Here is a 25,601-nt window from a genome sequence, read left to right as displayed (position 1 = left end):
TGTAGTATATTTATAGAGTTGCTTAACTCTCACCACAATTAGTTATAGAACATTTTTTTACCCAAGAAAGGAGGCCTGTGCCCTTTAACTCTCACCCTCCAAGTCCTCATTCCTCCAGCCCTAGGTGACTGCTAGTTGACTTTCTGTCTCTATAGATTTGCCTGTTCCAGATGTCTCATATAAGTGGAACCTTGTAATACGTTGTCTTTGTGACTGGCTTCTTTTTCGAGGTTCATCTGTGGTTTTAGCATGTATTAGAACTTTGTTCTTCTTATGGCCAAGTGCCACTCTATCGTAGAGACACACCACATTTTGTTCACTCCTCAGCTTGTGGACATCGGGGTTATTGTTTTGGCTGTTAGGAATCACGCTGCTATACAGTTTTTGTGTGGATGTATATTTTCATTTCTCTGGTGTACATACCTAGGAGTAGGATGGCTGGGTCAAATGATGACTGTTTAACTCAGTCTTGATTACTGTTCCTTTGTAATAAGTTTTGAAATCGGGAAATCAGAGTCCTCCAACTTAGTTCTTCTTTCTCAAGATTGTTTTGATGGTTTGAGGTCTCTTGCAGGTCCATATGAATTTTAGGATTAGCTTGTCCATGTCTACAAAGAAGCTAGTCAGGATTCTGATAGGGAAGGAGGACTTTAACTCCACAGATCAATCTGCTGTTACTTTAAACAATGCTGCAACAAATAATCTTGTGTATAAGTCATTTTGTATAAATTATTTATGATTGAATTTTAGAAGTGGAGTCACTGGGTCAACCCATGCCTCTATTTCATAAAAGTACCAGTTCTGACTTGCTTTCTTTGTGGGCATGAGAAGTGGGAGGTAAAATACTATCATCTTAGCAAGTTTCCTCCATCTGTTTTGTCACATGGCCACACTAAGAATCAAAAGCATTCATTTTGATCCTGTGAAAGTTGGACTTTAGATTTATCAGCCAAGATACATCTGCATGGAAGAAGGGAGTTTTACACAGTTGGGAACATAAACTCAGTTGCTGGAACTCGATTCCTTAGGGAAAGCACATGTGGCCTATGGATGCACACGTCATATGCATCGGTATTGTGCTTCCCTCCTGCACTTATGTTTGAGTCTCAGGATCATTGCTTTTAAGCATCTCATTTGTGACAGGATTTAGTGGAAAGTGTATGTGTTTCAAACACTGAAGATTTTGTATAGATCTGTCATTCCAAACCCAGGACTGACTGGACTCCTGAATAACATACACTAATTTCACAATTTCTGTTGTAGTCCAGTGTGAAAAAAGCCAGTGTTAAGATTCTGAAAAATTTTGATGAAGCGATAATTGTAGATGCTGCAAGTCTGGATCCAGAATCTTTGTATCAACGGACATATGCAGGGTAAGCATCTTTTTAAAAAATTTTTTTTAATTTAAAATGTAAAGTTGTTTCCACTGTCTCATCTATGCCCTCCCCTTTTACATGTAGTGCAGTAGAGTGAGGTTGAGGGTGAAAGCTCAGGAGTGACTTCCTGGGTTTAATCTTGGCTCAACTGCTGATGGCAAGCTGCCTAATGCTCTCCAGTTTTTCATCCGTGAAATGAGAATGAGTCCTGCTTCGTTGGGTTGGTGAGGGGGTTAAATGAGATAGTACGTGAAAAGCATTGAAAACATTGCCTGATAGCAGTGAGCGTTCAGTGAATTCCATTGCCATCCTCATTCCACCGCTGTGTATGACATTGATGCATGTCATGTTTACATAATGTGTGCTAGGCTGTCTTGTCCACGTTTCATTTGATTCCTATGTTAGCTATTTTGAAGTCTCTGTTTTAAACTACAGAGATGCTGAAGCATTTATCATGGACTATACCATTGTCCATTGGTACATACTGTACCATTGGCCGTCAGTAACTGAAGGGGATTGCAGGACCCCCTCAGACACCAGAGTCTGAGGATGCTCGAGTGCCTTGTATGAAATGGCCTGGTATTTTAAACCCGTATAAATCATCTCTTGATTACTTATAATATCTAACAGAACGTCAGTTTTTTGTAAGTAGTTGTAAATACAATGTAAATGCTATGTAAATAGTTGCCAGTGCACAGGAAATTCAAGTCTTGCTATTTGAAACTTTGTAGATTATTTTTTCTCTGAATATTTTCAATCGGCCGTTGATTGAGTCTGTAGATCTGGAGCCTGCAGATATGGGGAACCAGCTGTATTTGGGGAAACGGAATAGAATGATTCCTTTGTATTTTGCAGTTAACTTGGTTGTTTATTTTATCCTAAAACAGAAAGGCAGTGATACAGCACTTCTCAATCTTTACCACAGATCAAATCATAATATCATTTCCTCTTCCCTGAAGATGGCTTGAAAACATAGAAACCTGTGTAAAGGCATGGATGATTACCCCACCCCAGTCCTGGCAGTACCATGAAAGGGGATTTCAACATTCTTAATTGCTTTTACCAGAAAGTAAAGTGATAGTTGGGAGACCAAGTAGTCCCAAACATACTTTGAAGTAAATAGAAGGTTATTTTGGCGATTCAGTCTTCAGCTGCGTCAGTGTTGTAGTAATCTTTATTTCTTCTTTCAGGGAATGGTAGAGAATAATGCTAAATGAGTTAATTCCCAAAGATGCTATTTATTCTTACGGAATGATTGGTTCATTTATTTCAGACCTTAAGAAAGACTGTCAATTGCAAGATGTTTTATTTCTATAGTGTTTCTTGTATGTAAAATAAATTGTTAATTTATAAAATTTAAATTTGTAAAATAAATATATGTATCAGATCAGATCAGATCAGTCGCTCAGTCGTGTCCGACTCTTTGCAACCCCATGAATCGCAGCACGCCAGGCCTCCCTGTGCATCACCAACTCCCGGAGTTCACTCAAACTCAGATCCATCGAGTCAGTGATGCCATCCAGCCATCTCACCCTCTGTTGTCCCCTTCTCCTCCTGCCCCCAATCCCTCCCAGCATCAGAGTCTTTTCCAATGAGTCAACTCTTCGTATGAGGTGGCCAAAGTACTGGAGTTTCAGCTTCAGCATCATTCCTTCCAAAGAAATCCCAGGGCTGATCTCCTTCAGAATGGACTGGTTGGATCTCCTTGCAGTCCAAGGGACTCTCATGAGTCTTCTCCAACACCACAGTTCAAAAGCATCAATTCTTCGGCCCTCAGCCTTCTTCACAGTCCAACTCTCACATCCATACATGACCACAGGAAAAACCATAGCCTTGACTAGACAGACTTTTGTTGGCAAAGTAATGTCTCTGCTTTTGAATATGCTATCTAGGTTGGTCATAACTTTCCTTCCAAGGAGTAAGCGTCTTTTAATTTCATGGCTGCAGTCACCATCTGCAGTGATTTTGGAGCCCAGAAAAATAAAGTCTGCCACTGTTTCCACTGTTTGCCCATCTATTTCCCATGAAGTGATGAGACCGGATGCCATGATCTTCGTTTTCTGAATGTTGAGCTTTAAGCCAACTTTTTCACTCTCCTCTTTCACTTTCATCAAGAGGCTTTTGAGTTCCTCTTCACTTTCTGCCATAAGGGTGGTGTCATCTGCATATGTGAGGTTATTGATATTTCTCCCTCAATCTTGATTCCAGCTTGTGTTTCTTCCAGTCCAGCGTTTCTCATGATGTACTCTGCATATAAGTTAAATAAACAGGGTGACAATATACAGCCTTGACGAACTCCTTTTCCTATTTGGAACCAGTCTGTTGTTCCATGTCCAGTTCTAACTGTTGCTTCCTGACCTGCATACAAATTTCTCAAGAGGCAGATCAGGTGTTCTGGTATTCCCATCTCTTTCAGAATTTTCCACAGTTGATTGTGATCCACACAGTCAAAGGCTTTGGCATAGTCAATAAAGCAGAAATAGATGCTTTTCTGGAACTCTCTTGATTTTTTGATGATCCAGTGGATGTTGGCAATTTGATATCTGGTTCCTCTGCCTTTTCTAAAACCAGCTTGAACATCAGGAAGTTCACGGTTCACATATTGCTGAAGCCTGGCTTGGAGAATTTTGAGCATTACTTTACTAGCGTGTGAGATGAGTGCAGTAGTTTGAGCATTCTTTGGCATTGCCTTTCTTTGGGATTGGAATGAAAACTGACCTTTTCCAGTCCTGTGGCCACTGCTGAGTTTTCCAAATTTGCTGGCATATTGAGTGCAGCACTTTCACAGCATCATCTTTCAGGATTTGGAATAGCTCAACTGGAATTCCATCACCTCCACTAGCTTTGTTTGTAGTGATGCTTTCTAAGGCCCACTTGACTTCACATTCCAGGATGTCTGGCTCTAGGTCAGTGATCACACCATCGTGATTATCTGGGTTGTGAAGATCTTCTTCGTGTGAGTTAAATAATGATTTTTTTCCTTTATCTTTAGAGATAGATTTTAGTGTTTGTTTTAGTTTAATGGTTCTAGCATCTTCCTGAAATTTTTCTAAAGGCAAACAAATCTGTAGCAGTTGGTGTGGGCACCCATATATTAACTGACTTATTAGGAAGGCTGTTTCTAGAATAAGATCCGCTTTACCTGAGATGAAATAATATATAGGCATTACAAAATTCTCTTCTTTTAAATAAGTTTAATACAAATATATTGATCTCTTCTTCCAAAAATGAAATTTACAAATAAGGCTTCTGTGCCCTTTGATTACAAACCAGTGCCTGTTTTCTCCCCTTCTCAGGATAATCACTGTTACGTTATGGTGTATGTTTTTGTTGGCTTATGTTTAAGTGATTGAAATTACACTCCATTTCTGTCTTGTGCTTTCATTAATAGTGAGTTTGGAGATTTTTCTATGTTAGTCTACACATATTTACCTCATCTTAACTGTGTTGTGCTATTCCGTAAATAATGTTAATTATAGCTTATAACTGTTGCTAAATATTTCATAGTGTGTTATGTTACTATTTGGCATTGATGGTTATTGGTATTAATGGGTTATTGGTATTAACTGGGTTTTGGTATTAATGGGTTAGAGAAAGTTTGCTTTCTGTGGGGGACAATTCTTTTTGAGATAAGTCCCACTCTGAGTAAAATGGATAGGTATAAATTATATTTCTCGTTTTCTAGATCTAGATAAGATGTTTAAATTTAATTTTTTTCCTTAATTTCAAATGGACTGTTAGACATTGTGTTCTTTTCATACTTATTTAGGAAGATGACGTTTGGAAGAGTTAGTGACTTGGGTCAGTTCATCCGAGAATCTGAGCCTGAACCTGATGTAAAGAAATCAAAAGGTTTGTGGTGTTTTTATACATTGTATCGCGCCTTGACTCACGTTAATCATTGCCTGTAAGTGAAGGGTTGTTGAAGATTTAACCTGTTTATTTTACAAAATAGCTATCATGTCTTTAACCTTGTGTTTATAGTCAGGAGTGAGTCCAAGGGCTTGGTGTAATCAGGTCTCCACACAGTCTCTGTCTCTGAATCAGAAGTTACTGAACTTGCTTTCCCATTACAGAAGGCGCATCTGCATGAAACAATGGCTCAGAATACCGTGCTGACAGCAGTTGTTTGCAGTTCAGCTCTGCTTCCTCTCCCTTCCTCTCCTTGCCAAGGGCAGCTGCAGAGTGTTTGTCATTTGCCAACCTGTAGTTTTATTTTGGATTTTAAAGCCCTGATGATAGAGCACAGAAGGAAGGACCACATTTTAAGGCGGCTGTATCTCAGAAGCTTCTGAGAATGTGGGAACTTTACTTTCAGGTCAAGCAAGGTAATTTTAATAGTCACCTTCACACCATCTAGGAGAAAGTGTAACAAGAAGGAATTGTAAGGGACGTTGTGAGCAGGTGGTCCCTGCAGTGGCGGTGCACTGGCGGGAGATGGAGCTGTGTGTGCCCTGTGAGCGCCCTCCTGTGCTTCTTAAGAAGCCTGTGGTCCTGTCTTCTGGGCCGCAGGGATTTCTAGCAGAGTGCAGTGAGATGCTTCTTTCTGCCATAGTCTGGGAATAAAGTGCAGTTGGGGAGAGTCTGGTGTCAGAGAGGCTACTCAAGGAGTAGGATTCACTAGTAATGTAGGTAGAAGGAAAAGAGGATTTCAGGGTAGGTAGTGGTAGCAGGAATTAGGTCAGATTTATAACACTTACAGAGGAAATTCAGGAGACTACATTCACCGTGGAATTTGGTTACAGATTCACGGGGAGAGTAAATGAGGAAGGCAGATGAGGTTTTAACATGGATTCTCTAGATAAAACATTATGATGTTGATTTTCAGTGGAGGATTAAATTAATGTCTGAGATGAAGGCTACAAAAAAAAGAGTATATGAGAGAAGAGCTCGACTTGGAGCAGGTTAAGTTTGAAATGTCTTAGGACAATTTTTAAGTTAAGTATTGGTATGACACCCAAGAACAAATTTTTGAGTTATTTGCATTTTGAAGGAAGTTGAAGCCAAGGAGGGGATGAGATGCCCCAGAGAAAGTGGTGAGGGAACAACGGGATCCTGAAGAAGCTCCTATGGAGCGGAGGAGGTGCTGCTAGAAGAGGGGGACGCCTTAGCAAGTAGAGGCTGTCAATAGCCTGGAGAAAGAGCTGAGCGCCAAGAAATTCAGTGGGTTCAACAGCCATTTGAGACTTTAGGCAGAACATGTAATGTTGTGGCCATGTAATACTGACTCTGCCTGGCCATAAAGTTTAACAAGACCAGTATTTCGACTTCTGGCTAGTAATACAAATTATTAAGGGGGAGTGGTCCAGGTTTTGTATTTTTCATGAATGCTACAGTTTACTATAGACTACCCAGTCATTGAACTAATCAGGATCTTGCCTGAGAAACAGTCTGCCAGCCACTTGGTTTAAGGCAGAGTTAGAATGTGAGCCCGTTTGTATTCATGAAAGGATAAGCTGTGTGTTTAACTCACGGAAATATAAGCTAGCCTCCTTCCTCAGTGGTGCCTCAGAGTTTTAAGTACAGATGTCGGAGAAGGCAATGGCACCCCACTCCAGTACTCTTGCCTGGAAAATCCCATGGATGGAGGAGCCTGGTGGGCTGCAGTCCATGGGGTCGCTAAGAGTCAGACACGACTGAGCGACTTCACTTTCACTTTTCACTTTCATGCATTGGAGAAGGAAATGGCAACCCACTCCAGTGTTCTTGCCTGGAGAATCCCAGGGACGGCGGAGCCTGGTGGGCTGCCGTCTATGGGGTCTCGCAGAGTCGGACACGACTGAAGTGATTTAGCAGTAGCAATAGCAGTGTGAAGAGGCTGTGTGTCTCCTAGGAAGTTGTTACAGCCTGGACAGAGCCTGGCTGTTTAAAACGCTGATCTTACCAGCGAATTCGCAGACTAGAGATCCAACATGTAGCAGCAGCATCTGCACTGGAAACCCTTTTGTAGAGGAGCTGGTCTTGAAAGATTTATGTCCATCCACCTGTCAGTGGATTGTACCTCCTGATGTATTGCTAGATTCTGCCCTCAAGGCCAGATCCTGGTCCTGGTTTTATTTGATCTTTGAATGTTTACTGCAAATTTTAACACTGGTTGATAGTTTCTTTCATCAACTGAGGAGAACAGAAGAAAAACCTCAAGCTCTAAAATAGCTTTTCCAGGTTTTTTCAAGCCATAATATTTGCAAGTTAAATATTCTCTTATGGAAACAATATAATCAGTTTTTGTTAATGGTTATATGCCTTAATTTGGGAGTGAGGTTGTACCAAAAAAACTATATATGTATATATATCTTTTAAAAAAAATATCTTTGGGGGCTTCCCTGGTAGCTCCGCGGTAAAGAATCTGCCTGCCAATGTAGGAGACGTGGGTTTGATCCCTAGTTTGGGAAGACCCCATATGCTGCGGAGCAACTGAGCCTGTGTGCCACAACTGCTGAGCCTGTGCTCCGGAGCCCAGGAGCCACAACTGTTGAGCCCATGTGCCATAACTACTGAAGCACGCATACCCTAGACCCCGTGCTCTGCAACAAGAGAAGCTGCCACAGTGAGAAGCACTATAGCTAGCGAGTAGCCCCCACTCGCTGCAACTAGAGAAAAGCCCATGCAGCAACGAAGGCCCAGCACAGCCAAAAATAAATGATTTTTTAAAAAATTTTTAAAGTTTATCTTTTAAAAACTGGGAAATGGCTTTTAGTAATCTTTTTTAATGCAAAATCATGCATGAGGTCTGCATTCAACTTTGGCTTTGTTTACTAGGATCCATGTTCTCTCAAGCTATGAAGAAATGGGTGCAAGGAAATACTGATGAGGTAAATTCAACTTTTAGTGTAAAAAGATTCTGTCTTATCAGGGGCACTTATTCCAAGTAAGGTTTCAGGCTTTCTCTCTCCTTAGTTCCTTGCTTAAGCAGCACGGCACCTTATTGTTTCCTTGTCCCAGAGGTAACAGGAAGGGGTGGCCCTTCCAAGATCTCACAGTTGCCTGGAGGCGGTGGTCCTCAGTCCAAAGACTCTGACCGCGGAAAACAGTCAAGCATTCAGGTTCCTATCAGTCAGCAGACATCAGTAATCAGTGCCACAACAGAACTCAAACGTTTCCTTCCTCACTGTCAGGTACACTTTCAGAAATAGAGGTTTGCTTTTTTGGATAGTTAGGTATATTGAAAGACGAGAGTGGAAGAAGAAAAATGTTTGATTTTGACCATCTAACGTGAAACTAGTCATGCTGTTGGCTAGCCTGAAGCTGACTCTGAGGGCCAGTGAATCATATGTAAATACACCAAAACCAGAGGGTGGCCTGGGTCCTGTGATACATAGGAATGTGCTTCTTTCCAAATACATAGAAATGATATGTATATGCAGTTGTGTTTAGAACACTGATGTTTGTTGATTCTTCTAGCAAATTCTTCTAGCAACAATTTAATTACTTTTTTAGGCCCAGGAGGAGCTAGCTTGGAAGATTGCTAAAATGATAGTCAGTGATGTGATGCAGCAGGCCCAGTGTGATCAGCCGTTAGAGAAGTCCACAAAGGTAAGGACCCAGCCTGCATGAAACAAAAGAGAATTAGATCTAGATACAAGTGTGCAGGACATAGGGGAACTTCTGCTCCTGCCTTTAGGAATTGCCCTCTCATGATAAACAACTGGAAAACTGGCAAACTGAATGAAACAACTATTTCCAGATACTAGGCAACGGGCAGAAGACAGCTGTAGCCCCTGCAAGAAGGGTAACACTGAGGTGATACCTGGTTCACTTCCCCAAAGCAGTTTTCAACGTGCAGGGAGAAGGAAGCCTAGCAAGTTCATTGTCTTAACTGAGTTGAAGAGTCAGAAATTGAAGTTCAGAGAGCCCAAGGTGACTGGAACTCACAGGACAAGGTATTGGAAAAAGAAAGGCCTGCACAGAAAAGAGGCTCCAGAGATACTTAGAGAGATCCTTACAAGGCCTTGGCCAGGTATTGGTCTCTACACAGTAGGGTAAAAATGCCCATTGTAGGAAAGAACTGCTAGAAATCAATAGGCTGGACAGTTCTGGAACCTGGGGCTAGGAGTAGCCAATGAAGAAATCCAAAGGGAAATTAGAAAATGCTTTGGGCTGAAAATACAGCATAGTGGAGTCTGCCCTCCCTATTCATGGGCTCCACATCTGAAGGTTCACATCCATGGTTCAGCCAATCATGAATCAAAAATATGTTTCTAAAAAAAAAATTTTCCAGAAAGCTCCAAAAAGCAGAACTTGATTTTCCGTGTCCAGCAACTATTTACGTGGTATTTACATTGTATTAGGTAATTATAAGTAAGCGAGAGGTGATTTCAGGTACTCAGGATGAGGTGTTTGGGTTATATGGAAATACTACACCCCACACTAGGTCAGGGGCTCGAGCATTCTCAGCTTGCTGGTATCTGCAGGGGCCCTGGAAATAGTGCCTCACCATTCCTGGGGGATGGCCAAGTTTGTGAGGGACCGCTGAAGCCATTCTTACAGGCAGATTTGTAGCATTAAATGTTGATACTAGATGAGGAAAAGTTAGTCTTCTGTCTTAAACTAGAAAATGAGTAAATGAAACCCAGAGAAAGCAGAAAGAAGGAAATAAAAGTGAGTATCAGTTACTTTGGGGGGAGGGAGTCTGCTCAGTCATGTACATGCATCCATTTCCTTCCATTTTACTGCTGTTGCCTCTTCTCTCACTTTCCCCATTCATGTGAATTTGGTTTTATACTTTGGGTTTTCTCAAGCACTGTTTTAGGAAGGTGTGAATAGAATGGGTGTGATCTCTCTGCCCATCTTTACCTGGAGGTCACCAACAGTAATCCTTAGGAGATTCTGACTTGCCTCAACCAAATACTCTGTCTTTCTGTAGCTTCACTAGCTGTCCCTGCAAGAGCCGCACAGATAACCCAGCAAGTTGGAGAGAGCCGCTTAGCCCCTTGGTGTTTTCTTCAAGAAAAGACTCCCAGTGTTCTTCTAGCTTTGCATTCTGTAACCTGAGTTGACTCAGGAGGACTTCACGTGACAGGAGAACCTCTGCTCAGACTCCTGATGATGGCATTAAACTGTTCTGCGTCACCCACGTTAGCAGGAGTTAGGAACCCAAGCTACCTCTGTTCACGTGATGTCCCCTGTAACCCTCCATAGTTTGAAGGCAGAAATTGAGATGTGGATCCAGCATCACCCGTTCCTTGCAGCTTTTTACTCTAAGAAATGTTATCAGAACTTGTTGTAATTTTGAACTTTTCACTGAGCTGATTCGGACCAAAGCTCTGCTCACTTTTGCAGACTGTCCTCTTTTCTGTGTAAGGGTGATAATTTGTACCTATATTTATCCTCACCAGCTTAGTCAAACCCAAAATAGCAAAGAGCAAGATAAAGGTGTAGAAAGAAGTGCAAGATGGTTGTTTCTGTGATCCCCCGTTACCATGTTGATGATCAAATATTCCACAGTATGAAACTGTTCTTTAGAAACCATTTTGGAAAGCAGATTTTCAACTTAAGGCTTTTCATTGTTGTGTGTTCAGATTTTATTACCATGTGTGCTTTTCATGTCTAAGATATGCAGGTATACTTTGCTTTTAACCTTACTTGGCCTTCTCTTTGGTTGGCCGAGATGACAGTCCTGCAGCGTACTGGTGTGGTCAAAGCACTGGGCCAGCAGACCTAGCACCGTCCATTCTCGGTCAGTATGTGTGACCTTGTGCGAGTTGCTGCTTTCTGGTCCCTTCATTTCCTTATCAGCAGATCAGAGAAGTTGGACAAGATCTCCTAAGATCCCCTGTAATTCTCAGTCCATGACTATGTGAGTGTGAAAGTCCTGCCCCGACAGACGAGATCACAGCTTCTCCTTAACCCGTGTGGATATCTCCCTGCTTTGAATCGGCTGCCCTGCATTTGTCTGTAGAAAGCACTTGAGCGTTTAAACTCACAGCATTACTGATTTATTTCAGTGTGTATGTCCCATCTCACAGATAGTGAGGACCATGTCTTCTGTGATGTTTGTTTCCTTGTCAGTGCAGTGAGAAGGTGGACTCAGCTTTAGAAGCTCGGTCTCAGGCAGCCAGAATATCACAAGTCTCTGTTTTCTTGCTAGAAGCTCTGGAGAATTCCATGTTATGGCTCTGTCTCCATCTCATGAATCCCCAGCAGATGGTCATTTGGTTGTCTGGGATTGTTCCCTGTCACAAAACAATGCTTTAATGAATAGTGTATGAAAGTCTTTGTCGCCTCTTTAAGAGTGTGCTGTGGAGTTCAGAAACAGAATTATTTGTCAAAAAGTAGATATTTCATTCTAATATCTGTTATCTAGATGGAAAGATAAAAAAGCAAGTCTGGTTGTCAGTCCTCATCACGTCACCTTCGGGTGGGCCACTTGGCATCTTCAGCCTTCCACTGGCTCTGCTGTAAATGGAGGTGATTGTAGTAGGGTCCTGAGGTGGTGCACAGTACCTGGTATGCGGGAGGCACTCACTCAGCACTGCGTCCCCTTCTTCCTTGTGACAGTAGTGTGTCCCTGGTTGTAGAAATGTACCTTACCTTTGTCTTTTCCTTCTTCTTTTCAGATATGACTCAGACCTGAGATCAAGGAAATCTGCTTTTGGAAAATAAGAAAACTTTTTTCCTTTGGTGGATTCCTCACCGCAGCCAATGAAAACAGCACTGTATTTCTTCTCACTGTCGTTCCCAGGAAAGAAGGGCAGACAATCCCAGACTTCCACCATGGAGAGCGGCTCATAGACGCCCTACCACCCAGATGATCGCACAGTGACAGTCAGAGAGACCAAAGGGCACTGTTTACACTACTAGAGATTAATCGTTTTCCAATGGCAATAACCCATCCACAGAAGAATTTAGCCCATGGGGATCTGCAGGGCCAGGTGCCATGGGAGGCGGGTGGGCGTGGAGCTGGTGTTTGATGCGCCGCTGTGGCGGTCTCCCACCCCAGCAGCAGCATGAGGCAGATGCCTGGGGTGCTTTGCTTCATCTCCTACACAAACAGGTGAGTCGGCCTGGCCCCAGCCAGGCAGAGCAGTGCCGGCAGATGGCTTTCCTTCCTGGGAACGGCCTGCACAGAGGTGTTCATCTGGAAGGAAGATGAGAGGTCACGGGTCAAGTTGTGACATTGTCCTTCCCTTTGGTGGCAGTTTGCCATTTTCACATTTTAATAGCTCCCGGGATGCAGTACACGTAAATCAGCTCCTCTGCTGGAGGGGCCACCCTCTGCACTGTGAGCATCAGGCCCTGCTCCTCCAACTTCTGTGCTCTGGATTCATCCCTCCCCTCACAGCACACAAGGAAAGGAATTTGCAACAACCATCACTCCAGTTTTCCCAGTTGTACACTTTTTTAAAGCAGGTGGTGGGCAGGGGTGTGGGCGGGCAAGGGTGGGGGAGAAAGGCCCTCCTCTGACCCCCGCCGCCCATCTTTGCTGCGCCGGCAGTGTGCAGCTCGTGGCCTTTCTCCTTCGTCCATGGTCATGAGAGGCCCCTCGCTGCAGTTCCACTCCATTGGCCTCAGGGTCTGGGCCACACTGCCTTCAGCGGAGCCACCCTGGTGGTAAGCACACTCCATGGCGGGCGCTGCCAGTATGGCCTCGCCGCCCAGACTATTGGGGGAAGAACGTTCTCTTAGGTGTTAACTGCTTTTGCTCAGACTTTGCAAAAAAAAAAAAAATATATATATATAAATACATATAAATATATAATTATTAATCACCTCTGTCCTTGAGAAAGTCTTGAATGAATAGAGTTCCTTCCACTGCAATACCTGACTGTGCAAGAGGCACGCCATTTCATCAACAGACGAAGCAGAAAGGCTGTGTGTGGGTTTTGGTACTGTGTACCACCTCTGTTACTCCTCTAAAGCCAAGTGTTCATGTACTTAAACCATATTCTATTTAATTGTGTTTGATTTTAAAATATATATATATATATATGAATTATATTTAAAATTGTGTCAACTTTCTGCTTTCAGGGCATTTATGGCTCCTCTATTGAAATGCGTTGATTCTTCCCAGTATTTCCATTTGCTTTACAAGAACCCAGAACAGCCACTCCTGGACTCAGCCCTGTGTTTGGAGCGTGTGGCATAGACCCAAGTATTATTAGTTGCCTGTGCTGTGATTGACTCACTTTGTTCTTTTAACAGAATACTTCCATCCATGTCACTTTGCTTCAGTCTTTAAATAATAGAAAAGCAATATAAAGTTCATAGAATAAACTGTGGTTTTGGGTGACATGCCGCCTCTGCATGTTTTGGAATAACAGTGTCTGTCAGGCTTTAGGCTGTTGACATGCGTGCTTTCCATTAAGATGCTGTCCAGTCCTATACCTGTGTGTGCTGCGCTTTCTCGGTAGGGATGCTGGTAGCGTGAGGCCCTATAAAGAGAAGGATAGCAGGCTGGAGACTGGCTGCCTTTTCCTGCCCCGCCTGCTGTAGGACATAGAAAGTGTGGCCTGAAGCTCTGTCTCTTGAGGCTCCTGCACTCCTCAGAATGGGAGGGGTCATCTGGCCTTGAGAGCCAGGCTGTGTACAGCGTGCCCACGAAACAGGCTTCCCTGAACATCCAGCTTTAATGTCATGCTGACACTCATACACATTGTCAAAAAGAAAAAAGACGTTATGAAAGAGGATACCTTTTTGATCGGATATGTTTTCATCACTCGTGTAAGATGTGACGAAAATAAAAAGCATCAGCCAAGCCCATTGAGAGCAGTAAAACAGGGAACAGCTGTTTTAACCTCTTTTGCTTGGGTTTCATTATTCAGTAGAACATTACAAAGTGTATTTACATTTCTGAAGCTCTGGCTAGTTCAGTAAGAATTTGGAGGGGAAAGTCACTCGGAACAGACAAGTACAGACTTCTTTGTTTTTGTTGTTGTATTTAAGTACCGACAGCTAAGCAACCTGCTGATATCCTGGGCACCTCTTGCAGGACACTGCTGTGGGGCCGTGTTTGTATACAATGACCACTCGCCTCCCCTCCCCTACACACCAGTTTATTGGACCAGGGTTGATCTTCTGATCCAAAGAGGCCCAGGAGAATGCTTTATCCTAAAAATTTTGCAAGGGGAAGGAGAAGTCCCAGTCTCTCTGTCTGGGGTGATAGTGCACACTGGGCACTTACAAGTCAGGAACCCTGAGCTGGCGCCACGTGGACAGGCAGGAAATACAGAGACGTGAGAGCATGTGGGAAAGAGCGGCTGCCTTGTAGCCATCAGGCCAGTGAAGGTTTCCTGCATCCTTGCCATGGACTGTGTCAATCCCTCAGGTATCCTTAGAATGCATTTTGGCTTTTTAAACAATCTGAAGTGAGTTTTTCTTATGCACAACCAAAAGGACCTTGACTAAAATACTACCAGATAGCTCTAATCACTAATGATTGTGTGTGATCAGCATGTTTGCAAAATACCACTAAATTCTGGGGAATTTTTCTTCAGCAAACCTTTCTTGGTCATTTTGTATATTCTCTTAAAGTAGAATCCTAAACTCACAGAACTAAAAGACACTCCCTGTATTTTTCCAGGGAGAAGCTACTCTGGCCTGGAAAAGGGCAGGGCTTTGCCTGTTGTGGGACGGTCACCTACACTAGGGTCCTTGGACACTTCCCAAACATCCTTCTGAAAGATAAACTCCGTTTCCTCTTTGGCAGCAACGTACAGTAAAACCCAGAAATAGAGGGCATAAAATAGTGCCCATTTAGTGAGTAGCTAATAAAAGCTTCAAATGAGGGAGGGCATTGATTATCACAGAATTTGTGAGTGCTGACCACTTGGTACTGGGTACAGAGTCTGGCCTTTGGTTGGAGCCGGATGTGGGGGTTAATTCCAGCAGCATGTTCAGGGTTACAGCTTAGGAGCCCGACTGAATAGTTGCCCTACGGGGCCATCTGCTGAGGAGGGCTCTGCTTGGGCTCAGAGTAGGGAGCTGTGTCCTGCACGGAGTTGGGTGAGGGGGCAAGGAAATGGCTTGAGGGACTCTTGAGAGCAAAGGCCTAGAGGATGTCCCTGTGCATGGAGGAAAGCCCGCCTGATGCCTGTCACTCAGGGTTGGACCTCTTCTGCCTTCAGCTTGACGCCACCAGGTGTCTCCTCATCAGCTCCCTCCACCCAGCCTGTGGCTGGCAAACCACTCGGGGCTCTCCTCAGCTGGCCCCTGGGGGTTGCTCGTGAGCCCAGGCAGAGCAACTGGGCCTCAGTGGTGGGTGGGCAGGTGCCAGGAAAGAGTGGCTTGCGTTCAGCCAGAGGGAACTGGCATTTGCCAAGGAGCTAGTGAGGGTTGTGGTAGTGGTGTTTCCTGACACCCGGGTCCATGATAAGTGGCTTTCCAGCTTACTCCAAAATGGGTCACTCCAAAATGACCTGAGCTGACCTCTCCTTCCATCCCAATGAGAACCCACATGCTGGCACCCCATGGGCCAGTGGGAGCTGGGCCTCCAGATCAGGTGTAGCTCTGCCCTGAGCCCATGGGCCCCTCATCTTAGCAAAGAGCCCTTTGTTTTTTAATGACAGAGCTGCTGGTCACCCATGCAGAAGTGCTTTAATGCCTACCAAGTGTTGACGGTGCAGGGACACAGAGTAGGGTGAAACCCTCTGGGCCACTGGAGCTTCCACTCCAACAAGGAGACAGGTGAGAGGTGCATTTGAAGCGGGTGCTGGGGTTTTAGAGCCAGGACAGCCCTTTGAGCTGATGATTTAACCCCGGTTCCTCCCAGAGCCCTGGCAGAGGTCACCAGGGTTCATGACCTCACCCCCCGCCCCCGCCTTTGAACCCCCTTCCCAGCCCCCAGAGGGCTGTCTGTGTGCAACTCTATTCCCTCATCGCCATTGTTTCTCAAGTGTTGAGCACCTGGCTAACAGCAAGAGGTTGAGCACCTTGACCCCTGGGGCTCCCCAGGCTAGGCCCTGTTGCGGTAGACCTAGGAGCAGCCTCAGCCCCATGGGGCTCTCTGCAGAACTCTGGGAGATGTGAACCTTATAAACTAGAAATGAGGACCCTAGTGTAAAGTTACTACAAACGTGATACGAAAACCGCAATCTTGGCAAGTCTCACTGTTGGGCTGACACTGAGGTTGTCAGCTCCTTGTGAGGTCCCCTCTAGAGATGGTTTCATACTAACCAGCACTGGGAACGCCCTGTGCCAGGTGCTCTCTCATGAAATCCATGTAATACTCCTCTAAGCACGCACCTTTTTCTTGTTATTAACAGGGAGACAGGCTTTGGAGGAAAGCAGCCCCTCCAGAGCCGCAAGTCAAGTCCAGGCAGCCATTCAAGACATCCCGCCCATTACCTGAAAAGCTGTGATCTTACACTTCATGTGCGTCAGGGCCCCCTGGAGAACATGTTCAATTGGATTGCTTCCCCTCCCCCGATCCACCCCAGAATTTCTGGGTTAATGCATGTGGCGGGGGGCAGAAGGGGAGGGTGCTGAGATTTTGCATTTTAGCGAATTCCCATTTGTTGCTGCTGAGAATCTCAGAAGCTTTCCTGTAAATTGGGAAATGAATGTTTTCATGCCCTCTGATCGAAAGTGCCCACACTAAAGTGTAACTTGAGACCCGTTACTCACTCAAGCACATAAAACCTTATCAGCATTAGACGGCTGTCCAAGCCGAGGGCACCTGGGATGCTGACCCCATCTGGGACTCTTGGGCCCTGTCCCCAAGAAGTACTTTCCAGTCACCCCCACAATCAGACTGTCATGTACAACTGCTCTACCTCTGGTTTCCCCTCACATTTCAGTTCCAAACAACCTCAAATCAGGCCCTCCCATGGGAATGGGTTAAAGGAAGTGTGTGGGAAGGGTGTGAATGATTGTAGGGGGGTTCCCTCCCTGTCATTGGTGGGTTTTGTAAACCAGCTTCTAAGAGCAAATTCAGAAGCAATAAGCAAGTGGTTTTGTTCTAAGGTTGATAAGCCTGCATGACATGACAAGTGAGGGCTGGGGAGGACTGTCCTGACGCTGGATTGGGTCAGGCTTCCCAAGGCCAGTGTCAGACATGTGTCTTATGCTGCATCTCAGACAACCTAGGAGGAGTGCCTCCAGAAACCGCGGCTCTATCGGGATGAAGACTTCAGTGTCCAAGGTGCACGTGGAGAGTGGGAATAAAGTTGTTACTTGAAATGTGAGATGGGAAAAAAGCAATATTTTGTACTAATGTATTCTTGTATATACTGTTATTTTAAATATGCACATGTAACTAAATAAATTAGATGTTATAATGACATCTGACTGTCTCATCAACATTCCAAAAGATTTAAACTCGGATAGCTTAATTTAAAAAAAATTCTTTTTCCTTTATAAAAATCGAGATTTGCCTTCAATGTAGGATCACTTATATGATTCATGAACTCCCTGTGGTCTACTGAAGAAAGTCCAGATTTCGTATTTAGCATTGAATGCCCTGGGTGACCTAGCCTACGAGACCTTGCAATCCTTGACCTTCAACTTCACACTCGTCCTCCACGGCTCTGCAGAGGACCTCCCCACCACTGTCCCCAGGGAAGTCCTTCCACTTTGAAGTCTCAATCCTCCAGCCTCCTCCAAGACCCTCCCTGATATCCAGTCCACCTGAGTCCTCTCCCTTATCCCCACCAAGCACATCCTCATACAGCATCCAACTCGAGTGGGTCAGGGCCTCTCTGCCCGACCCGATGTCAGTGAGCTGTTCCCAGGGAAGGCCTGGTTCTGACGTTGGGGATCATGGCCTGGGAGATGCTGGAGGAAAAAAAGAAAAAGTTAACTTTAAATAAACCAGGCCCAGCTCATGGTCTTCCTGGGCACCGTCTGCCCAGGATCAGAACCAAGGCTTCCCACGCCTTAGAGTCAGAAAGCTCCCTACCTGTTCACACAAGAGGCTTTCACTCATACGGGTCCAGCAGCTCTCAAAGGGCCCAGTGTCCTGAGACCCTTTCAGAAGGTCTGCACAGTTAGAACCATTTTCATAATAACACTGAGATGTGAACTGTCTTTTGCACTGTGTGAATATTTGTATTGATGAAGCAAAAGTGATCGTGGCCCCTTAGCAGGAACCTGGACACACTGTGCCAGAGGTCCTAGTATTCTTTCCCGCCATGCACTTGCCATTAAAAGAAAAAAGAGCCAGTTTCCTATAAGTGAAGCGGTAATGATTATTTTTTAATTTTTTGGCCACAACACTCAGCATGCAGGATCTTAGTTCCCAGACTAGGGATCAAACCTGTGACCCCTGCATTGGAAGCTCAAGGTCTTAACCCTTGAACCCCCAGGAAAGTTCTGAAGAAGTAACAATTATTAATTTTATTAAATCTCGACCCTTAAGTGCATATTTTTAATGTCATGTGGGACCTCATGGAAGGACCCAAGAAGCCCTCTGTACATCGAGGGGCAACTTGGCTTAGGAGAGGCTCTGGCCCTGGCTATCATGTGGACCCCCACGAGGGCACACCTGACCAACTGGCTACTCAGGCTTGGGTCTTACAAAGACATTTTCTTTCATGAAAATGAAGTAAGTGAGCCTGTCTTCCCTTTGAGAAGAAAATACTGTCAGTATTTATTACCCAGGATGAAATTCAACTTAAAGCAAAAACTAGAATTTTGGGAAACTGATATTCACCATGGTGGCCTTGATAGCTTCCCATCCTGAAAGACATTTCTGATGAGCTCTAACTTATAAATGTGATTCAAAAAAATATTGTATGATGAAATTTGTCATATTTGGAAGATCTGCATAATCCAATGAACAAATATTGTCCAAATGACCGATGCGTGATTCACCAAACCATGAGTAGGTGAAAGACTGGTTCAAAGTGAGACCCATGGATAGGCTATCAAGGGTTGTGAGATGAGAAAGTCTGAGAACTGCCCCAATGGTCCACCCTCAGGCCAGTGCAGGAAGCCACACGCAGGAGATCAGAGCTTACTTGCACTGTGCTATTTGCATGAAAGGGAAACCTGGGTTGAGAAGATCCCCCAGAGAAGGGGGTGGCAACCCACTCTGGTATTCTTGCCTAAAGAATCCCATGGACAGAGACGCCTGGCGGGCTACAATCCATGGGGTTGCAAAGAGTCAGACACAACTAAGCAACTAACACACACAGCTTCCATTCCACTTGGTGCTGCACCCTTGCTGTGGGTTGTCAGCCTTTCCCTCACCTCCCTGGACCTCTGTGTCTTCTGTAGAAATGGAGATAATGGTTCTTCAGCACCAGGTGGTGGCAGAGAGTGTTCACGGGCTTGGGAAATGTCTGGCAGTGCAATCGGAAGGTTTGGGTGATGAAGAGAAGGGTGGAGTGTTGGATTTCTTTGCTTTATTATGAGGACAGACCTATTCTAATACTCTCCTTCCCAAGGCCGCCCTCACAGTGCAGACTCAGGGCTTTGTGTGCAGGCTCGATTCCTCCTTCGAGGCGACTCTAATCACAGAGTTTGTTTATAGTGGAGCCAGCCCTGGGAAACAAGCCTTCCTCCTCTTCTCCCCACCGTGGGGAGAACTGCTGAGCCGAGGTCTTCAACCAGCACGAGAGGAAGTGAACGTCCTGTCCTGACCGCAGGGCCCCAAGCCACCTCCTCTGCCTCTGGGGGCCCAGCCTGTGGCCTGTCTGAGGTCAGCAGCACGGCTGGTGGGTCAGCCTCTCAGAGAAGGAAGCCTGGGGAGGCTGGGGGCCTTCCTCAAAGGAAGCAAGAAGCAGAACCAAGGGCTGCAAGAACCAAGACTGTGCATGGGCTCTCAGAGCAGAAGAGCAGAGGTCAGCAAAACCTGAGGGAAAGCCCGAGACACAGGCAAAGTCAGCCCAGCGCAGTGGATGGGTGGTGGGGGGTGTTAGCAGCCAGGGGCTGGGGGAGTTGTCGACTTTGCTGCGCCCCCCGCCCGGGACGTCACCGAACTTGGTCTCATGAGCCCCCAGGGTCAAGGCGTCAGATTCAGGAACAGTTCATGTTAATCAACTTCCCGCAGCCGTGACACACAAATCCACACCAGAGAGACCCACTTATTGATTTCTGAGGGAAAGTTCTACTGTCAAAAAGCAAAGCAGAAAGAGCATTTGACACAACCTAACTCTACTTCATGATAAACTGTTAGCAAAATAAGCTACAAGGGCCCACTGTACAGCACAGCGAATATAGCCAATATTTTGTAGTAACTATAAATGGAGGATACCATTTAAAAGTTGTGAATCATCACGTGGTACAGTTATAACTTATATAGTATTGTACATCAGTTCAGTTCAGTTCAGTCGCTCAGTTGTGTCCAACTCTTTGTGACCCCATGAATTGCAGCACGCCAGGCTTCCCTGTCCATCACCAACTCCCGGAGTTCACTCAGACTCACGTCCATCAAGTCAGTGATGCCATCCAGCCATCTCATCCTCTGTCATCCCCTTCTCCTCCTGCCCCCAATCCTTCCCAGCATCAGAGTCTTTTCCAATGAGTCAACTCTTCGAATGAGGTGGCCAAAGTACTGGAGTTTCAGCTTTAGCATCATTCCTTCCAAAGAAATCCCAGGGCTGTTCTCCTTCAGAATGGACTGGTTGGATCTCCTTGCAGTCCAAGGGACTCTCAAGAGTCTTCTCCAGCACCACAGTTGAAAAGCATCAATTCTTCGGCCCTCAGCCTTCTTCACAGTCCAACTCTCACATCCATACATGACCACAGGAAAAACCATAGCCTTGACTAGACGGACTTTTGTTGGCAAAGTAATGTCTCTGCTTTTGAATATGCTATCTAGGTTGGTCATAACTTTCCTTCCAAGGAGTAAGCGTCTTTTAATTTCATGGCTGCAGTCACCATCTGTAGTGATTTTGGAGCCCAGAAAAATAAAGTCTGACACTGTTTCCCCATTGATTTCCCATGAAGTGATGGGACCAGATGCCATGATCTTCGTTTTCTGAATGTTGAGCTTTAAGCCAACTTTTTCACTCTCCTCTTTCACCTTCATCAAGAGGCTTTTGAGTTCCTCTTCACTTCCTGCCATAAGGGTGGTGTCATCTGCATATCTGAGGTTATTGATATTTCTCCCAGCAATCTTGATTCCAGTTTGTGTTTCTTCCAGCCCAGCATTTCTCATGATGTACTCTGCATGTACATCAACTATACTTCAATTAAAAAACAAATTCTCAGAAGGTAAGAAGAGAGGGAAACTTCTCTCCAGTTTGATGTTTTTCCGGATCCACGGAACGCACACAGCAGGAATGACTCTCATGTAAACGGTGACTCTGCATGGTGAGGATGTCTCCATGCAGGTTCGTCAGTTGTAACACGTGTACCATCCGGTGGGGATGTTGCTGGGGGAGAGGATGCTGACATTGCGTAGGAGCAGGGGCATGTGGGAAAGCACTCTGCTTTCTGCCCACTTCTTTCATTGAGATAGAGTTGACACTGAGCCTTGTGTGAGTTCAAGGGGCCAGCCATGTCAATGTGATCCATTTATATTGCAACATGATGGCCACCATAGCATTGGCTAACACCTCTGTTGCATCACATAATCATTATCATTTCTTCCTTTTTAAAAATGTATTTATTTTTATTTATTTATGTGACTTCACTGGGTCTTAGTTACAGCACTTGATATCTTTAGTTGTGGCATGTGGACTCTTAATTGCGGCAGACTAGGTCTAGTTCCCTGACCAGGGATGGAACTCAGGACCCCTGCATTGAGAGCACAGAGTCTTAGCCACTGGACTACCAGGGAAGTCCCCATCAACATTTCTTCCAGTTGTGAGAACTACTTCCTGTTCAGTTTTACTGCCATGATGTTGTTCTTTCCTTAAGAACCTTACACAGGCTTCTCATCTGACCCAGGGGAAAGCCAAAGTCCTTCCAATGACCTCTGAGACTCTACAGCCTCTGGCCTGTTTTCTCTGTGACATCATCTCCAATCACCACCCCCTGATCCACTCAGTCCCAGTCACACAGGGCTATGGGCACCCTTCTGCCTCGGGGCTTCTGCACCTGGAATTCCTCCCCTCTGCATGGATCCCAGCCTCGCTTCCTTCAAGTCTTGACTCTGATGTCACCTCAGTGAGGTCATTCTGGGTCACTTTTTCTTAAATTGGGCCCCTTCCCCCATGCTTCCTCTCTCCCTCCCAGGTTTAGTTTTCTTATTGGTACCTGTTGGGCTTCTCTGATAGCTCAGTTGGTAAAGAATCCGCCTGCAATTCAGGAGACCCTGATTTGATTCCTGGGTTGGAAAGAGCCCCTGGAGAAGGGAACGGCTACCCACTCCAGTATTCTTGGGCTTCCCTTGTGGCTCAGCTGATAAAGAATCTGCCTGCAATGCAGGAGACCTGGGTTTGATCCCCGGGTTGGGAAAATCCCCTGGAGAAGGGAAAGGCTACCCACTCCAGTATTCTGGCCTGGAGAATTCCACAGACTGTATAATCCATGGGGTCACAAAGAGTCAGACATGACTAAGCAACTTTCACTTTCACTTCACTTTGGTACCTGTTGCTAGTGAGACTCCCAGATATGTTATTTGTTCTTCGCATGGTCTGCTTCCCTCACTGAGAATAAGCTCCTCGAGATAGGCACCTACATTTAAAAATCCATACACTTAGACCAAGCAATCCCACGCCTGAGAATCTAGTCCAGGAAATAGAAGCACTAATACATAAAAAATTAATGTAACACAACAGTGTTCATACTGGCCAACACACACACACACACACACACACACACACACACACACACAGAGCAGGAAACAGTGAATGTCCAACCACAGAGAATGCCTGAATACATTCTGATGCATCCATACCATGGAATGTTATGCAGCCTTGAAAAAGGGTTAATTAGTTTTGCACGAAGTAACTTAAAGGAATCCCATCAGGTAATACCTGAGAAGAGCAAAATCCAAAAGGGTATCATATGATCCCCTGTTTGTCAAACTGACATACAGGAAGGATGTTTTCCACATACCTGTTTATAAGCAGCAGTTTACATATATTTGTATATGATCGTCTTTGTGTGGGGAAAATCTGTAATAGACTGTTGACATAAGTCTCATGGGAGAGGAGGGAAGGGAGGGTGGTCACAAATAAAAGAAAGCAAACAGGGACTTCCCCGGTGGTCCAGTGGGCAAGACTCCGTGCTCCCTATGCAGGGGGTCTGGATTCAGTCCTTGGTCGGGGAACTAGGTACTGCATGCTGCAACTAAGACCCAGCTGCTGCTACTGCTGCTAAGTCACTTCAGTCGTGTCCGACTCTGTGTGACCCCATAGACATCAGCCCACCGGGCTCTCCTGCCCCTGGGATTCTCCAGGCAAGAACACTGGAGTGGGTTGCCATTTCCTTCTCCAATTCATGAAAGTGAAAAAGTGAAAGTGAAGTCGCTCAGTCGTGTCCGACTCTTAGCGACCCCATGGGCTGCAGCCCACCAGGCTCCTCCATCCATGGGATTTTCCAGGCAAGAGTACTGGAGTGGGGTGCCATTGCCTTCTCCAAGACCCAGCACTGCCAACTAAATAAATGTTTTTTAAATTTTAAAAACAGTATGAAAGCTGGCCCTGGGCATGTACAGCACAATATCATTTATACTATTTTTGAAAATGAAAAAAAAAGAAAAACTACATAAGTAAACACACAAACTTTAAAATGGCTTAAAATACACATTACCAATATCCCTCTCATCTTTCTAAAACTCGTAAACAGATCGAGCAAGAGACTACAAGTATTTCTGCCAAGACTGAACGTCTCTTCTACAATAATTTGCTCTCGTGTTTATTGTAAGTAAAGATAATATTAGAAACAAGAAAATCTGGGGGGTTTCCTAACACCCGCTGGCTTCGTCTCCTGGTCTGTTTTGCTGCCCCAAGTCCACCCTCCTCTGTCCGTCTCAGCCCCTTTCCCTGCTTCACCTCCTGCCCTGTCCCCTGACAGTCCCCATACCCATCCCCCAACTCAGGTGTTAAATAAAGGTTTGTTGAATGAAGCCCTTCTTGGTGTCTCTTTCATCTCCTGGCTCCATCTCTTTCATCCTCTGCCCACTCCCTGGACCGGCCTCTCCAGGTTAGTCATGGTTGCTGGACCTGGGAACCCCTCCTTCCTCACGTGTACTGACTCACCTTTCCAATTCACTTGAGACCCCACCGTGGCCTCACCTGACTCCATCCAGACATGAGGAGCTGCTCTCCTCCCTGGTTCTGCTCTGGACAGGTCGCCCAGCTGTGTGGAGCCCAGCCAGCCCAAGATGGTACATCGGGAGACGGGATGTAGTCAGTCAACAGAGTCTGTGTGTCAGGGCGTCTTCCAGGCCTGGGGGCTAGAACACTGCATCTTTACATTCCAGGTGGAGGAGACAAATGGGTCGAACGGCGAGAAGGTGGTAAGGGGCCATAATGAAGGAAGAGGGCTCCAGGCGGAGTGAACAACAGATGCAAAAGCCTGGATGGGAGACATGGAGGAGACCCAGGAGGGCCTGGAGAATCCTGGGCGCCTTCCTGGAGGGGGCATCTGAGCTGGGCCTTTTGGTGGAGAATAGGCACACTGAAGAAGAGTTACGACAGCCGTGTGAAGGGGCAGTGGATTGGGTAAACGACGGGTCCTCAGCACATCTGGTTTATGGTGGGTTACGATGGTGAGCCAGGTCCCCTGACTCAGGGCCTGGGGCTACTGCAGCCGATGAGGGAATGAAGAAGACACAGCCACCACTCACATCCCCCAGTGGACTTTAACTGATTTTCACATCACCAGCTGTCCAACCCACTGCCAGGAAGCTGTGGTCACCGAGGACTGCTCCTCGAAGCTGCAGAGGTGAAGCAATGGGTCCACCACCAGTGACACTAGCCCCAGGGTATCCCTGGGCCAGAGAATGAACTGCTGGGAGGAAGAGGGTAAGACCAGCCTGTCACACTTGCCAAACAGATAGGAAGACTGACACCACTGAGTATGGGTGAGAATGCAGAGCGGCAAACTCATACTCCGCTGGGGGAATGTGTGACCAGTCTGGAGTTCACTTGATAGTATCGGTCAGTGTTGAGATGTGTCCTGCAGCCCAGCGACCCCACTGCTGAGTGTGAACCAAACAGAAACAAACACACATGGTCACCAAAGTTCATGGACACTGGACACCCCTGGATGTTTGTTGAGAGAGGAATGAGTCAGTAACTCAAGGTTTCTTCACATGGTAGACCCTGAGAAGAGGCCAGAAGGAGCGGTGACTGCAGACGACAAACAGAACGATGCCCACATACGGACATAACGCCAAGGAGAGAAGCCAGATGTAAACTAGACAGACCTCAATACCCAACTGGGAAAGTG

At 45.6% G+C, this 25,601-nt stretch overlaps 1 protein-coding gene across 6 annotated transcripts in view; it reads left to right on the top strand.

Moving 5' to 3' along the window:
* AKAP10 (A-kinase anchoring protein 10) overlaps window positions 1-13,605 on the top strand; it is a 41,204-nt gene extending 27,599 nt beyond the window's left edge. For 2 of the 6 annotated variants that reach the window (XM_025280507.3, XM_044939181.2), the window contains exons 11-15: window positions 1,264-1,373; window positions 5,146-5,228; window positions 8,136-8,188; window positions 8,814-8,909; window positions 11,933-13,605. In XM_025280507.3, coding sequence (XP_025136292.2) covers window positions 1,264-1,373; window positions 5,146-5,228; window positions 8,136-8,188; window positions 8,814-8,909; window positions 11,933-11,938 — 348 coding nt within the window. In that variant the 3' untranslated portion in view covers window positions 11,939-13,605. Of the gene's footprint in view, window positions 1-1,263; window positions 1,374-5,145; window positions 5,229-5,452; window positions 6,234-8,135; window positions 8,189-8,813; window positions 8,910-11,932 lie in introns of those variants that run through there. The other 4 variants (XR_003107880.3, XR_006549545.2, XM_044939182.2 and 1 more) reach the window with 3 other exon arrangements.
* Window positions 13,606-25,601: the final 11,996 nt, after the last annotated feature.

Source organism: Bubalus bubalis, chromosome 3 (genome assembly GCF_019923935.1).
Source record: "Bubalus bubalis isolate 160015118507 breed Murrah chromosome 3, NDDB_SH_1, whole genome shotgun sequence".
NCBI lineage: Eukaryota > Metazoa > Chordata > Mammalia > Artiodactyla > Bovidae > Bubalus > Bubalus bubalis.
The sequence above is the reverse complement of the archived record's forward strand: the minus strand, read 5'-3'. Positions and strand labels throughout refer to the sequence as shown.